The 16,351-nt window shown below is 36.5% G+C and overlaps 2 protein-coding genes across 14 annotated transcripts in view; one reads left to right on the top strand and one right to left on the bottom strand.

Annotated features, from left to right (window-relative positions):
• Nucleotides 1-10,953, top strand: part of LOC106178150 (F-actin-monooxygenase MICAL3) — a 33,889-nt gene extending 22,936 nt beyond the window's left edge. For 6 of the 13 annotated variants that reach the window (XM_087000105.1, XM_087000109.1, XM_087000110.1 and 3 more), the window contains 9 exons: nucleotides 3,616-3,878; nucleotides 4,126-6,474; nucleotides 6,686-6,744; nucleotides 6,995-7,205; nucleotides 7,608-7,634; nucleotides 8,616-8,712; nucleotides 8,943-9,016; nucleotides 9,203-9,317; nucleotides 9,699-10,953. In XM_087000105.1, coding sequence (XP_086856231.1) covers nucleotides 3,616-3,878; nucleotides 4,126-6,474; nucleotides 6,686-6,744; nucleotides 6,995-7,205; nucleotides 7,608-7,634; nucleotides 8,616-8,712; nucleotides 8,943-9,016; nucleotides 9,203-9,317; nucleotides 9,699-9,804 — 3,301 coding nt within the window. In that variant the 3' untranslated portion in view covers nucleotides 9,805-10,953. Of the gene's footprint in view, nucleotides 1-227; nucleotides 288-1,370; nucleotides 2,247-2,476; nucleotides 2,549-3,032; nucleotides 3,104-3,615; nucleotides 3,879-4,125; nucleotides 6,475-6,685; nucleotides 6,745-6,994; nucleotides 7,206-7,607; nucleotides 7,635-8,615; nucleotides 8,713-8,942; nucleotides 9,017-9,202; nucleotides 9,318-9,698 lie in introns of those variants that run through there. The other 7 variants (XM_087000112.1, XM_087000113.1, XM_087000114.1 and 4 more) reach the window with 4 other exon arrangements.
• Nucleotides 10,954-11,327: 374 nt separating this feature from the next.
• Nucleotides 11,328-15,054, bottom strand: LOC106178186 (putative neutral sphingomyelinase). The gene is made up of 8 exons (XM_013561270.2): nucleotides 14,886-15,054; nucleotides 14,441-14,546; nucleotides 14,200-14,276; nucleotides 13,718-13,901; nucleotides 13,049-13,252; nucleotides 12,551-12,680; nucleotides 12,104-12,223; nucleotides 11,328-11,829 (listed from the first exon to the last, which is right to left on the bottom strand). The coding sequence occupies exons 1-8, from the start codon at nucleotides 14,924-14,926 to the stop codon at nucleotides 11,504-11,506; spliced, it is 1,188 nt and encodes a 395-aa protein (XP_013416724.1). The 5' UTR covers nucleotides 14,927-15,054; the 3' UTR covers nucleotides 11,328-11,503.
• Between the last annotated feature and the right edge of the window lie 1,297 nt (nucleotides 15,055-16,351).

Raw genomic sequence — 16,351 nt, forward strand, 5'->3', positions numbered from 1 at the left:
TTCTGTGCACACTCTGCAATAAAAAGAGGGGTCTTAATAGCTACAACCCAGTTCTCAGTGTTTTCAATAATATATATCGACATTGAAGAATTGAACAGATTTTGAAATTGTCTGTACAAAATGTGCAACAGTCAATCAAACATAAAAATTTAGGAAGTCATCTTGCTGAATCAGAATATCTTGTGGTTGAGAGAATTAGTACATCAGTTTATGCTACTGTGTTTTAGGCTCTCCAGGGATAACTTAGAATCTTTGACCGAGGACGAACTCTGGTCTTCATATTATGGGTGGGTATGGGAATGAAGTGTGGTGATGCCTTAGTTCCCCGTTGAATATTGACTGCTAACATCTAAACATCATACAATTTTTAAGTGAGGTATTTGTGCATCTTGTAGGTTGTCTATAGGTATGGGGTAGAAGCATTATCAGTTTTTGTGGAGAAGATGCAGTGTTTATTTCTCCTAGAATTTCTACTAACAAATTATCTACTAAGTTCTCCATTGAATTTATGAATCCAGTTAAAGACTGATGGGTTTCCTGGATTTGGGCTTTAAGTTATTTAAAGTAAGCAGCATGCAGAACATTGAAAATAGCACTTATCTAGTTTTGTCAAGTACAAGTTAACAACCAGTGTCACGACACACATTTTATTTAGCATTTTAGATATCTGCATTGTATTCTGTTGTTGATTAAAAATCCATGGACTTGTGGTATTGGTTTACATTTTCTAAGACAGAGAGTAACTTTCCTTTGTTCATATTCTGTAGTAGTATTCACATCATAATGAGAAGACTTATTCTGATGCATATTTCCTTGATGAATTTCCATTGCGGAGGTATGTGTCGCTTTTGCATCTATTGAAAGATAGGTTTGCCCTACATGAAGCACTGCTTTAGTTCAGCATCTCATTTCCAAACTGAAAGTTTCATAGTGAGCAGATGTAATTGTACGTGGCATTTTTTGTGCAGTATTTGAAGCTTTGATAGCCCATAGCAAATCTCTCTCTTATTTGACTTAGCATGGCCAATGAGTGGCGTTGTTTTCTATGCATGAATGACCATTTTTTTTTTACATTGTGTTAGGTTTCTTTGAGGAATGCCTTTAGAATTCTGGTAAATTAAATGCAAAAAATAGTATGTAGCATATTCCTTTTTAAATGGCATCATTTTTCCTGTTTAGAAGTTTTTAAATATGCATTCTCTATTAGTAAGAATGTTAAGAATTATACAGTAACCTTTTGCCTCCTTTCCTTACCAATGCATCTATTTTATTTTCTGGGACCAAATGAACTTCATTTTATAAGTAAGTTGAAGTCTTACTTTGTACTTCTGTAAATGAAGAAATAATTTGGTTTTTGCTCAATGTGTCAGGGATGTTGAGGACAATGTGTCCACCAGTGGTCAGTACCTTGACAGTCTGTATTATACACCTGGACTTGACCGGTCAGTCAGGAGACCTGGACAACCCCCAACTTCATTGTGGTCAACCACTCCACCACCCCAAACCTCTCAGGTAGTTTCTCCAACCAGTGCAGCAATGGCTAATGCCAGGAGAGCCTTCTTTTTCTCTCCCTCTGAGGGGGTCAGCTTTGATCCCAAAAACTTCCTGCCTGATCTACAGCCAAAGGAGCCTATTAAAGCTGAGGAAGAAGCAGTTCCTTGTAAAGGTATGCCAGATACACCATTAGATGGGATTGAAACATCTATTACCAGTTCAGAAAAAACTGTTGAGGTGAACACTTCAGAGGATTTTAGTCCCTCGTCAGAACAGATCACAGAGGAATTAGGAAAATGTGGTGAAGAAGTTCATGTCTGCACAGAAATACCTTGCCTGAACTGTTCGAATGGAGGAGAAACAGCTATTCCACTTGAACTAAAAGTTGACTCAATGTCTCTGACACATGAACAGCAGGGAACAGAAGAAACAGTCTGTGGGGATGCCACATTGCCTTCAACTCTTTCCCCAACCTTAGAATCTGCTGAATCTGCAGATGTTGCTTTTGAAGGAGATAAGTTTCTTCATGGCCAGGATGAAGTGTCACAGGGAGAAGTTCATGAACAAGATGAACAGCATCTGGAGATTGAACCTAAAGTTTGTGACGAAAAAAAGAACATGATTGACTCAGCTGTTGATAGAGATAAGAATACTGATTTATTGCTGGACTGTTTGTTGATAGATAAGGTGGAGGTGGAAGGAGAGGATGAACAGGCTTTGATTCAGGAAATATGTGGCTCTGACTCAGACCAGTGAGTGATGTTGTGAATAAATAGCATGCAATAGGTTCAGAATTTAAAATGTTAAAAATGTAGAAAGTATAAGAAAACAATTGTTGTCAAATAGCAATGTTTTGAATTTTTCTCAAGGTAATTTCAGATAATATAAGCTTCTTTTCCTTGCTGTGCTTCTCTTTATCAGTACTTTCTGCGTCCTGTTCTGTATTATGTTAGCTTCCATTTCTTTGCTTTCTTTGTTGTAGACTGAGTCTATCTAGTCTTCATAGTAGCGAATCTATGTCAGATAACGCAGTCCTCGACTTCCTTGGGCTGGGGTATGTAAAGTGTGAGCTGTGTCATACAAACAATTACTAGTCACACCCAACACAATCTAGAGGTACATCTAACACAGTCACCTGTGTACACCTGTCGCACTTCCTTTTTACTACAGTTATCAAATGCATGGATTTTAAGAAAAAATGATAAAAGTTATCCAGTGCTGTCACTCAGAGCATGTCAGCAGTAGGATGGGTTCACAGTTGCAGTGTACATAAAGAAAAACACTTTATTATTGAACCTGTTCAAAGCATGTTTCTGTGGTTAGAACTTTTGATGGGTTATTTCATGGCAGATTCGCTGGTTGAGGGCTTGTAGATTTGTTCTTGAAGTGTTTTGACTTTTTCACATAGAAGTGTGCATTAAGTTTGTAAGACCAGCAGTATTTGTTCCTAATACAAATTGATAGTTTGCTGGCAGATGCATGTAGTTTAGAAATTGAGTTTTTTCTGATATCTTACTTTATATATGTGGATATTCCAGGACAGAGCAGTGATAACAAGGAATTCGCAGAAGACCACTACACAGGATATGTAGTAGGATATTTTTCCTCAGTTTAGTTTATTTCTTTGGCACATCTGTTGTGCTATTCGTTGATTTTGTTTTCATAAATCAAAAACATTCATTTATATCCCAATTTGTGCACATATTTAAATTTTTGCCTTACAGTTTTGTGATTGTATGTTTTATATTTTTTGTCTGATTTAAAATGATATATTTCATATGTATGGCTGATTTATTTAATGGTAATGCTTTTCAGGGATTGTTGATATTTTGATGATGAAAGTGTTTTTCATGCCAATGAATTGTTCAAGTGTGACATATTGAATTCTTGAGTTTTGCTATTAGATTTCTGTTCAAACAGTCTATGCCATATTCTTGCCTATCTCAATATTTAAACATTTTGATTATTTAATTATGTTAAAATTGCAGTTATTTTCAGAAATTGGCAGCTAATAGAAATTGGCAGCTATTTCTGTCCATTTCTTGAGGTTGTGACATGCCACAATAGAATGATTCCTACAGTGCAACAGAAGATTGATAAACATGTGTTTTCTATCCTTAGGTCAGAGAGTGAACTTGAAGATGAAGTGTATAGAAATAAAGAAGAGGAAGAGGAGGAAGAAGAAGAGGAGGATGAATTACAGCGATCCATGAATGAGACATACAAACTTGCTGATACTTGGAATTTGAGGCATTCCATGGAGAATTTGCTGGAAAAGATGGATGCTGAGGAGGAGGAGGAGGAGGAGGAAGGGGATGAGGAAGTAGAAGATGAGACTGAGGAGGAAAGTGAGGAAGAAGAGACAGAATCTGAAAGTGAAGAAGGTAGCCTAATGGTTGTCTTAGAGAATTTCACATAAATTTCAAAATTAACTTATGTAAAATTAAGAGAATTTGTGCAGTTATAGATGCTCATAAAAGTTCAACAGAAGCTGTGAAGCAATACTGTAACTGCTAAGTTTTAATATGTCACATTTTGAAGCTAGAATAACATAAGATCGCTTGCAAAATTTACCTCACTCTTAAGTAAAATTCAATGTTATGACCCATGGTTGTGTGTATTTCATTTTAGAAGAGGAAGTACCCCCAGTCACTAAGCAATCCCCAGTTGATGATGGCAAGAAATCACTGGCAGCCAAAATGAAGGCCAAAGCAGCATTCCTGATGGAGGCTCCCAAACCAGTGAGGCTTGACCCAAACAAAGTGTTCAACGCTCCCTCCTCCCCACCACCCCCTGCTTTTGCTCCTCTGAGTGTGTACTGTGATACAGACAGTGATGTCAACAAGTTGTTTGATGGTAAAACCGAAGAGGTCATGGTTGGGGATGACAGCAGTCTGAGAAAAGCAAAGGAAAATAAGAAACAATCACCTGTAAAAACACCAAATTCTGATAAATCTAAAGGAAAAACTCCATCCCCAAAGAAAACTCCATCTCCAAAGAAATCTCCAGTGACTCCAGTTAGTGAGGTGTTCATAACTGGGAGAGAGAGGAGGCAGAAAAAAGTGAAGAAAAATAAAGCATCAGACTCTAGTCTCACTATCTCTACTCCCAGTGGATCTATTCATTCATCTTCAAGCTCACTTGATACAGATTTAGTGGAATATAATAAACGCTTATTGGATGTTGACACCCAAAACTTGACTCTTAGCCGTACTTTAGAAAGAAATCTTGCAGAGGAAAGCTTAAATACTAGTTTCCAAAGTGTTGAAAATGAGGGTAAAATGGACACATCTGGTGACAGTGTGTACTTGACTCCTAATAATGTGGAGAAGAGTCCCACTCATACCAAGAAGACATCTGGTAGGTCAAGTTCAAGGTCGGGTTCAAGGTCTGGCAGCTCCAGTCCTGTCAAATCACCAACACAAAAACGTATTGACAATGAATTTACCAAAAACATTGAAACAAAGACGGATTTGCCTATGAATCAGAGGAAACAAAAGCTTAAACTGGAACTTGATTCATCTCTTTTGAAGTCTGATTCTGATGAAGAAGAAAAGTATCCTTCCAATTCCACGTATGAAGCAGAGGTTGGACGAAAGAAAATTAAGGCAGACACTTTACTTAAGGATATGAGTTACGTTCCTAACACTCCAACCCCTATTGATGAAACTGCAATACCTTTTGCAGACCAGAGTCCTGAACATAAAAAACCACAAGACGTGTTTCACACTCCTGACACATCAATGAAGAAAAAACCTGCAGATTCACAGTCTGAAGTTCCCAAGACTAGACGAGTTCTGCCTGCCATTCCAGCCAATATCAAATCACCCAGTCAGTTGGGAACCAGTACCCTGGAACGAATCAAGCGATCTGGTGAAGCAGAAAGAGAAAAGCTTCGTGCACAAGCACGTCTGCGTGCCAGGTTGAAGAGCAACGAAGAGCTGGGTCTGAGGGAAGGTTATACACCCCGGAAATCTGGTGGCAGAATTCGCTCCAGTGACAGCTCAGGGGCAGAAAGCATGTCACCCACAAAAGACATTTCAACCATACAGGAAATGCATGCCGAGACTGGAGGTATACCAGGCCTAACTAAGATTGAAGAGAAGTTGGGTAGGACTCAGTCCCCTCTTGAACAGGATGATGTGTTTGCCACTAGTCCAGTGTCACTTGATGACATTACCATAGGGGACACAGATGATGAGACAGACAGAGGCCTCTTGCAGGAATCTCAAACCAGCAGTGGTGCAACTTGGTTTGTGGATGACAAGCCAGGGTTAGCAAGGACAATCTCATCTGAACCTGAGCACACAGGGGAGAATGGTTCGTGTGGAAAGCCAGAGTCTGCAGGGGATTTGGGCTCCACAGGGGGTCTCGGCTCCACAGGAGAGCTGGATTCTGCCGATCACATTGCTCAACAAAATGGAAAGAAATCAAAGAAAAAGAAGAAGAAGGAGAAAAAAGAAAAGGAAAAGAAAATTAAAACCCCGAGACATGAAAATGGAGAAGTTGATTCCACAGAGGAGAAGAAAGATAAAAAGAAAGACAGAAAATCTATATTTTCACTTATTTTGCCTTCTAGTAAATCTGGTGAAGGTAAAGATAAATCCAAGGATCGTAAATCCAAGTATAAAGTTCCAGAAAGTTCTTCAGAACCACAAACTCCTCAGACTCCAGACTCTGAACTTGAAGTCTCCATGAAAGACAAATCATCCAAACTACGGTTCAGAAAGAACAAAGACAAAGCAAAAACACCAGACTCTGAAACCCCTAGAGGTAAAACCAAATCCAAAGGCAAGGACAAAAAGAAGGGGAAGAAATTGAAGGATGTTATGGACGAGGAAGGGGCTTTGAGCTCCAAAGTGAAGGACATGACCCTGCAGGAAGAAGTGTTTGTCCATGGAGACAAGACGTACACCAGGGCTGGTCTGCTTTCCAGTGGAGGCTCTGTGGAAGAGAAAGTTGTGGCACCCACAGCAGACGGTAGGATCAAATGCTGTGTTTTATTTCAAAGAAAAAGGCTTTAGGGCATTGGGGTTCAGTAGGATGCAAAATATGATCTTCTTTGATTAAGTGATTTCAGTCTGTTATTTTGGAGCAAGGCTTCATTAAGGAATGATTTTAAAGCAATGTAGAACAGATGGTGGTTGCTGTTTGGTTTTTGTACTCTATCATTACCATGCCTTGTTTTCAGAGGATGACTTCAGTGAAACAGATAGTGAAATGGACTACGAAACTACAGGCAGATCTAATGTAAGTGGTCTAAAAACTGATGTTTAGTTGTAATATCTTTCCAGATCTGTAAAAAATGTCATGAATTATCTTCAATTAAATAATAATGCACTGCTGAGATAATTTCTCTCCAGGTTCTTTGCCATACAAATTTTATTTTTGCTAACAGCAGGGTGCACCATATGCACACACAGGAAAATTTCATTGTCAAGAAATCTTACATTAAATGAGATGAAAGTTAATCATAAGTGTCTTAATTTTCTCCCTACAGCACCGTGCTCCCCTCACAGAGGAAGAGTTCAGTGCCAAGGTGGCCAGGCGTGTCCAGAAAGCTGCCCGCCAGCAGCAGCGCAGTCGCGAGTTGAAGCGTCTCCGCATGGCTCAAGAGATTCAGAGGCAGCTAGAAGAGGTGGAGGTGAAGCAAAGAGAGCTGGAGGACAGAGGAGTCATGGTGGAGAAAGCACTGAGAGGAGAGGGTCCAGGTGAGAGACACAGTCACACCTGTAACTGTGACTTAGCTAACACAATGTCACAATCAGGGTACAACAGAATTTTACGTCTCTAACACAATGTTATTGATAGTACATATTCCAACATACAAGATCATCTACCAACAGTATATCCAACATTCTCACTGTTAAAACAATATGATCCCAGCTCCATGTCAGCTGCAATACACTTTTATTCCAAGCATCTCTTCTGAGATTGACATGATCTGTAATGCTTTTTTTCTTGCATCTTGTTTGCATTTTGTGGATTTTGTTTGCAGTATGACTATATAATGGGAATGGATTATTATTTTATATCAATAACTAAAGGATAATTGAAGTGGTTTAAGAGCTTGAGATGCAGTAGTGGATTTTGCCTTTATTCTTGTATTCTAGGCAAGTTGTACCGCAAACTGTCTAAAGGTATGCTGCTTTCAGAATGGGCTTCCTCTGTTGCAGTGCTGCCTTGAATATCTTGCATTCAAATGTTTTTTCACCCATATTTTGTGCTAACAATCTCACCATATTAACCACTATTGATAAAAAATTCTAACTTATTGATGAAGTTGAGTTTTACTTGTGACATTCAATTAATGATTGAACCTTATGCTGTAGCTAGCAGTGTTGACAATACTAATAATATCATTGTAAACCTCCCATCTAAACCTTCTCATGGGACATTAAATTCTCATGTGATTTAAATGTTTCCTTTTAAATAGATTTAAGTAACAATTAGCATAGATTTAAGTAACAAACAGTAGAAAAAAATTAGTAGATACACATATTTAGTATTATTGACATACTAGACTTAAGTAATGCAATGTTTCTAAAACAGATAAAGGAAAATATCACTGCTATTTTTGCTGTTGCTTTCAAACCAGCATGAAATATGTATTACAGAGCACAAAGTCTTTTTCTATTGGCACCAGTATTAACCATGCAGCATGTAACCTGATGAACCTTGCGGAATATGACAATCACCATTACTAAGCATGCACAATGCCACAGCTATGTGCAAACTAAAGCAAACTTATTTAACAATGATATGATGCATGGTATAGCAACCACGTACAAATTGATCACATTAACATATATATATATATATATATATATATATATATATATATATATATATATATATATGTAGCTTATCATTCCATGTATTTTCCCCTCCTCAACATCTTTACTCAGTAGTGAGCCTTTGTTTTCCTTTTTTAAAGAGAAAAAAAACAGGCACTTGCACCATATCTCGATACTATGGACTCAAACTTGCAGCAGTAGCCTTGAAAAAATGTTTTATGAAAGATGGATGTTAAGGAGGAGAAAAACATTGTATAATGTCCCTTTAAGCACATGCTAGCCTGTCATAACTGTATGTTTACTTTTGTTGAATTGTTGTTTCAGAAGCAAGGCGTGATGAAAAGGAACTGATGCAGGAATGGTTCAATCTGGTCCACGAGAAAAATGTCCTGGTTAGATACGAGTCTGAGCTCATGGTCAGGTAAGCAGTCAAGCTAATCTGCAATAGTGAACGAATAATCCAGAAAATACAAAAATAAACTGAAAGATATAGAATCTGAATTATTTTTGCTTCGAGAGTGTTATAAAATATTTTATTTTAAAATAAACCCAAGTTTTTGTGTACTATTGCAACTGTAGAAAATGTAGTCATTCACAATTTTAGATACATATGTTCCGAGGCTGATTTTATCCTATCCTGTTCCATTTTAGGGCCAAGGAACTGGAGCTGGAGGATAGGCATGGAAGGTTGGAGCAGGCTCTTAGAGAGAAAATGGCCATTGATGGTATGACTAGCAATTAATTTAAGTATGTTTAGCCACAGTAGATCCAGAAAGGAGTGGTTTTGAATAGGAATAAATAACAAGGAATAAGGAATTTGATGAAGCACTTGTTTTCGTCAGATTTTTGTCAAAAATCTTTGAGGTTTTACTTTAACTGCTTTGAAGTTGAATTCTGGTTTGAATTTGCAGACATGAGGAAAACCACAGAGGAAATTGAAGCAGAGAAGAAGATTCTTGATGAACTTTTGGAAGTGGTTGAACAGAGAGATGCCTTGGTGGCACTACTGGAAGAGGATAGACTTAGGTATGCCACATTATTTGCTTTTGGTTTACTCAGAATATATATGGAACAAAGTTGAATGGTTCCTTTCTCTGCTATCATTTTTATTTGCAACTGATTTGTGAAAATAAAGTTAAGGTAGCCTTAATGTTGAATTTTAAAGCAAAAACAGAAATAGTCAGAATTGCATTGCCTTGTTTTATATATCCCCATTTCCACAATTAAAATACGCTCACAAGTCCTCTGTTCTGCACTGCACATTAAAGTGAAAAATTTGCAGCATGTAGTGATAGCGTAGGAAAGTACCGGTGTACTTCAAGTATTTTCCTATGTTTGATATGAATTTAGGTAATATTTTAGAAATTTAAGCAGCTTTTTACCTCTTTAAAAATTGGATTATTCCAGAGAGCAAGAAGAGGACCAGGACCTTCAAGAAATGATGAAGACAAAAGGCTTTGCATTATCTCCTATCAGTTACAGCAAAAAGTTAAAACCTGCACAAACTATGTAATATCTGAATTAAGATCACATCGTCATCCTCACCTAAAGCTACAAGTATATAAAATAATATGTATAATCTGTGCTTCAAATAAAGTTGGGTTAACTCCTGGTTACAGCAGTTCTCTGTAAGGTGACAGGTCACTGAATTGTTGGACTCGAAACTAAACTGATACATTTGGTCTTACTACCCAAATGTAATCATCTGCAACAACATTCTGCAACTTTTTTGTGGAAAAGTCCAGAAATACCATTGTTCAGTAAGTGGCTCTTGTTTTTATTGCACAATTTCTCACTAGATTTTTTATGTTAAATGTAAAATTACATATCTGCCAAAACTGTTTCTACTTCTCACATTTTGAAGGAAAAATGAAAATGTGATTTAATGGTACGTATGTATGTATGATGTAATATTTTTGAGGGTCAGGTACTAAGCTTGATAATGTCCTGTAATGTACATATTGTTTACTCTGGTTTATAGAAGGGTTGGGGTTTGTTATTTTATCACATTTCCTAAGAGATGAATTATGACCACATTTTGGTTGTGAGAGATGAGGTGCAATGTGGATGATAAACAAGTTTTCCCATTTTTGCTGTATGAGCATTAGATCTTGTAGGGTTGCTTAATAATATACTTCAACCTTTTTGTGATGTATAAAATGTAGGATGGAGGATCATATTTACTTTTGCCAGTAGGTATATCACTTGATAATGACAGCATATGGGACAGTCATCCAAATCATAAGGGTGCAAGTTGCAACCAAATGTTATCCCAAATCTTTGATCTCCACAACATGCCACAGTAGTTTACATAATACAGAGCAGTATGCCATAAATATGATATGAGGATAATTGAGCTTGGTTAGACATTATAAAAGTGTATAATTAAATATTTTGTTTATGTATTTTGAATCAGTTTTTGATTGAAGAGGTTCTTCTATTGTAAATACTGGATCCTCTAATATATAAGCACCAGTAGTAAGCTTTATCCTCTGTCCTGTTTTGAGTGCCATGGTAGGTCAATTGTTATATATAAACACGTGGATAGTCTCAGTTTTATATATAGTAATATATATTGTGTGGACAAAAATTCATGTGATATCTGTATATAATCATACAATGCATCAAGTCTCAGCAATCTCAATAAATTTTGTTTCTTTCAGATCCTTGTTCTGTTTTACAAACTCAACTTACTTCTTTAGGACTAAATAAAACAAATGTAACAAATATTTTTAAGCTATACTTTTCAACATCTATAAATGAATACATAAATGTGAGCAATTAATCGATTTCAAAAAAAAAAAATTCCATATTGCACAATTAGTCAAATAAATTATTCAAATCAACATTTGTTACACATATGTAGCCCTCTGAATTAAAGCCGTGACAATACACAATACACAAATTATGGAATTATGACAACATGTACCAAGATTGAGTAACTGCTGCTTTCACAGCTGTGTAAGTTGATCGCAAAACCTGCAAGTCCTGGTAAAGTCCATACAACATAATGGGGATTTTAAGTGAGGATATACATCAATTATAAAATTTATTAAATGTAAGGAATAAAATAATTGATTTTGGAAACACATTTAGACATTTTTGCACAATAATTATTTCATTTGAGACTACACATTGTTCTCTTACAGAACACAGAAAAAAGTTCATTACATTTTCTAATTATCTAATTTTCAGTTAAACTAAATCTTACTTCATTTTTTCATAACATAAAGAATAGACTGTCTAGATTCTATCAGCCCTTTCATTTCCACGGTGTCCATAATAAATGCCATCCATCCACAGAACCCCATGGCTAAGACAAGTGCAACCCGTAGCAAAATAATGGCTGTGTGGATACCATACCCTATGTCAGCATTGAATTCAGCAGTAACAAATAGTAATGCAATGCAAATTGCTCCAACCAATATCCATATTTTCTTGTCTTGTTTCACTTTGTCCATGCCACGGTCCAGAGCATGGACAGCCTCTCTTAACAGTTGTTCTTTGTCATAGCCTGGAGAAGTGGCCCCTGGGGAGTCTGCAATATGTATTGTTAACTTCTTTTACATTTAATTTTGATAGTTGCCCCTAAATATTCACCAGATTGATTGATTATCATCAAATATATGTCACTGTCCAAATTAAATGCCTTCAAAGTATGCTAATTATACTTTCCTGTCCCATGTTCACTCTGAGATCTAAATTGCACTGCTGTTTCTTTTTAAAATCTTGAAAATTACAACAACAACACCTTCATGGACTCTATTTGATGCATATTATTTCTTTTCTTTAAAGGTTTTAGGTTGAATTACCTTTAGAAGACTTGTGAATGGTGAAATCTGCAGCTAAAGCTTCATGGTCAGAATAGTTGATCTTTGTGTTTGGAATGTGTCCCAAAGTGGTATAACACCTGTCACAGGTCATCACCACACCTAGTAACACAGGTAATGGATATTTTAATTTTTCTACATTTATTAAAATATTTACAAAAAAAAAACTTTGTTTTCTGGCTTTGCTTCTGTGAATAGGTTAATTTAAAATCTAGGTAGTTTTCCGTCTATGGTAGGTAAATAAATCATTAATTATTGCCATAACAAGCCTCTGGGTGTTCTTGAATTTCAATTTTTTCCAACTAATTGGGTTTTTTTTTAAACATGACATATTTAAGCATCATAGTGCCAATATTGTTGACAATCTATTATGATAGAAAGAGTTATTTACAGACATAGACTATTTCAAAACAAATAAGTTTGACAAACCTGACTTGCTTTTGAACATTATATAATCAATCCTTTTCCCCTTTGGTGCCAGTTTAAGACATGCTTTACTAGTGTAACAGTTGGAAGGCACATCACATGTATAACCCTCATCATCAGCATTCCACTCTTTCTGAAACAGGGGGCAAAAGGAAAAGCATGACAGAAAATGATTTAAATAATTCTGCTATTTCAAAGAGACAACGTCCAATTCTCTCTTAAGTTAGCTACAAAACAGCAGACCAATGAACGACTGAATAAAATACTTAATACTGAAAAATAACATTTATGACCTTCACAAAAACACTATGGGATATAGCTGGATAGGAAGGCATGATCTTACTGTTAAGAAGGTTAGACATCTCAAATAATGTAAGTAAAGTTGAAATCCAAAACACATGCCTGTTTATATAAGTATATGCGTCCCTTTGCTAGCTTCTTAACAAATTAATCTATTCAGGAAAACAACTCATTAATAAATACTGCAGTTTCATTTCACACCTTTTCTAACCAAGCATCCAGCATATTGGCATTGGTCCTGACAATCCTGTACCCTATATCTACTGGCTCATAGTTGAGATCTCCGCCCAAGATGACCAGGTCACTGCCACCGCTGGTGTGCTTGATAAACTGACTCAGTTCGTAGGCCTGGCTGACTCTGTGGGCAAGGTACTCATCATTGTCGCGGCAGTACTCGGCATGGACCTTTGGAATTAAAAGAGAAACTTTTTAAATCTTTAAAAGAAATCAAGGCATTCAATAGTTTTGGGGTAGGATTCTGCATGGACCTATGGAAAACAAACTTCTGAATTTTCTTTATTATTTTGAAAATAAAATTATGTATTCACCATTAAGTACTTAAGAAAATGATTCAGAGTCCAGGATGGTGCATTCTGTCAGAATGAACATCAGAAATAAGAGATGCAATTTTATAGCTAACATATTTGCTATTGGATACTACCCTTTATGTTCTTTTTGGACACTTGCACCACTCGGAATGTAGGCACAAAGAATAGGAATAGTTTATTCTGATGTATGTCACTCATATCAAGAATGTAAAAAAAACTTAAAATATATATACATCCCTAAATTCAATAATTTCATACTTCAGTGAAGGAAAATATACTTTTAAACGACTACTCATTTACCAACCAACTTTAAACAACTTACATGTGTAGTATAAAGTGCTATTTCAAGTCCCTGGTACACTATCTTATTCATCCCAACCAGTTTTCCTCCAAACCAATCTCCATGCCATATCTTGTGCGCATAGCCATTCAAGTAATAGCGGTGGTTGAAAGCTTCAACTATTTCACCTTTTGAGAACACACAGACACCACTTCCAACAAATCCACTGGAATATAAACATTGGTACACCAACCTTTTGTTCATTAAAGTAAAACATATATGAAAACAAAAGATCACAAACAAAATTCAACCATAAATTCTACTCTTTGTTCACCTTGGTGTCTTTTTTTACTACTTATATATAGCACATTTTCAAACTTTAATAATACATATTTTTAAATATAGAAATCACTTTCTGCAATGACTTTATAAATATATAAACTTTAAAGGCAAAACCTAATGACAATAAAAATGAATAAATGTACCAGTATCAGAAATGGGTAACTAATTAACATGTAATGTACCTATGAAAATAGTGGCTATATGGCAGAACAGAAGAAACTCTGAGCTGTATACTTTTAAAGTCTTTCTCATCCCAAATCTGAAAAAAGAAAAAATATCAAGTTAAATTGATAAAATCCATTAAGCACTTACAAAAAATGTTAATAGTGTCCACTAATTATAACATGATATATAAACTGTTACATGTACAATGCAATTATTCAACTATTTAAAAAAAACTGACATGAGCATACATGTATTTACCTCCTGCAACATCACAATGTCATGCATTCCCTCTGCAATTTTGTCTGCTATAGCCTTCATTCTCTGCTCTCTGTCTTTGCTGCCAAGACCTGGGATTGGAATACCCCTAGAACAAAATAATCTACTGGTGATTTAACGTATGGATTTTTTTCATTGTAAGAATTAAATTCTGTACGTGCCATTATGTTTATTTTGTAGTGTCTAACATCACATGCTTCCCATACTCTAGGCTTTAACTGCATTATTTGTCCATCGATCAATTTTACATTAGAATGGAACGCTGCGGAAAGGCCTTAAATCCAAAGTAAAAGACAAAAGCTGAAAATAGGCACTGGGAAAACATTTTTAACCCTAATGGTAAAGGTTTAAAGGTTAGATCTTGCATTTCAACCTACATGTACGTCTCGGGCACCGAGACGGCATACGTGGAACCTCAAAAACTTACCAGCAATTTAGCGTGAGAACACTAAGCTTGGCCGCAACCATGGTAAAACCTTCGTTAATATAATTACACTATGAAAAGTACTCTTAAGTACAAGCACACTGACTGTCAAAGCGTGAGGGTGTGTATTTTACGAATGGCGACGTTCCGTCCGCCATACTACACTATCATTGCTATACGTGCGAAAACGAGGCTGAGGGAATTCCCATTTGATTATCATCCCTTTTTATGTACAGACACAGATGTGTCTGTAGGGAAGACCGGGGCTAGTTGGACCCCGGGGTAAGTTGGACCCCCATTAAGTCTTTTTAATAAAGTTACTTTAAGATGCTAAATTATTTCATTTGGACTCACTGCCGACGCTTTCTTTAAGTAGCACTATTGGATACGGTCACTTTACAAGATGATGTGAATTCTTTTACCACATAGTTACATGTAGTTTGTCATAAATTGATGGGGGACCAACTTAATTACCCCGGGGTCCAACTAGCCCCGGTCTCCCCTACATACAGCCGTCACCAGCGTCGCCGTGCACTTCAGTGATAACACCATAAGGTGAAAATGTTTTACCTTTTGTCTTCAAACTTATGGAACTGATGAATATTCATGTAAAATTTTATTTTTAAGATATTGACATTTTCAAGGTGTGACTTTGAACCTCCGTGAGTTTGAATACCTTTGCTAGTCACATTTTCTGAATGTCCATGATACTTCATTTTATTTCATTATTAAAAATTGATGGTCATTACAGGGGCAGATCCAGGATTATTTGAAGGAGGTCCAGTTTTTAGGAATGACAGGCCGCGAATGCGAAGCCGACCCTCTCCCCCACCCCACCCCGTCCTTGGCGTTCGTGGGGTTCGGGGCCCGCTGAAGGGCCCCGAAAAAAATGTTGGCATTTTAGAAGGCGAACGGTACTATTTGGTACGTTTTAGAACTATGATTCAGCTAGTCAATTAAAATTCTAATTTCAAGAGGGAACCATTGATGCACGTGATTTTCTTCAGAAATCGAAGGGGGGTGGTCAGGACACCCCCCCTGACAGCCCCCCTAAATCCACCAATGCATTATGCTGTCAAACATAATGTAATATATTGCATTAAAATTGAAAAAAAAAAACTATTTTGGGCACATAATGACCATTAAACGAAAGTTATGTTACGTATGGTTCTCAAATTCACTGAAAAGATTCATAGGACTAAAATGCAGCTTTATGTGTTGGAAAACCAATCTGATTGCATTGTCTTCTGGAAACAGTGCAGTTCTTTATGAAATTTTCATTTCTCACATATTTGCATTTTCAACGTGGGACCTAGAACTGCCATGGGCATGAAGCCGAATGATAATAAATTTTCTTAATGTCCATGTTATGTGTAGTAGATAAGCGTAATAAAAAAATGGTGGTGATTATGCTGTTAATCATGTAATATTGCATAAAAATTGACAAAAACCCTACTTTGTGTATTACC

This window comes from Lingula anatina, chromosome 1 (genome assembly GCF_051362555.1).
Source record: "Lingula anatina isolate TDL-2025a chromosome 1, LinAna3.0, whole genome shotgun sequence".
Classification (NCBI taxonomy): domain Eukaryota; kingdom Metazoa; phylum Brachiopoda; class Lingulata; order Lingulida; family Lingulidae; genus Lingula; species Lingula anatina.

Excerpts from the sequence above, each read along its gene's own strand:
- LOC106178186 (XM_013561270.2), bottom strand. The coding sequence starts at position 14,926 with ATGGTTGCGGCCAAGCTTAGTGTTCTCACGCTAAATTGCTG. Across the intron at positions 13,253-13,717 it reads TAGCACTTTATACTACACAT|GTCCATGCCGAGTACTGCCG; the intron begins GTAAGTTGTTTA and ends TTAATTCCAAAG. Across the intron at positions 11,830-12,103 it reads CATTCACAAGTCTTCTAAAG|ACTCCCCAGGGGCCACTTCT; the intron begins GTAATTCAACCT and ends TACATATTGCAG.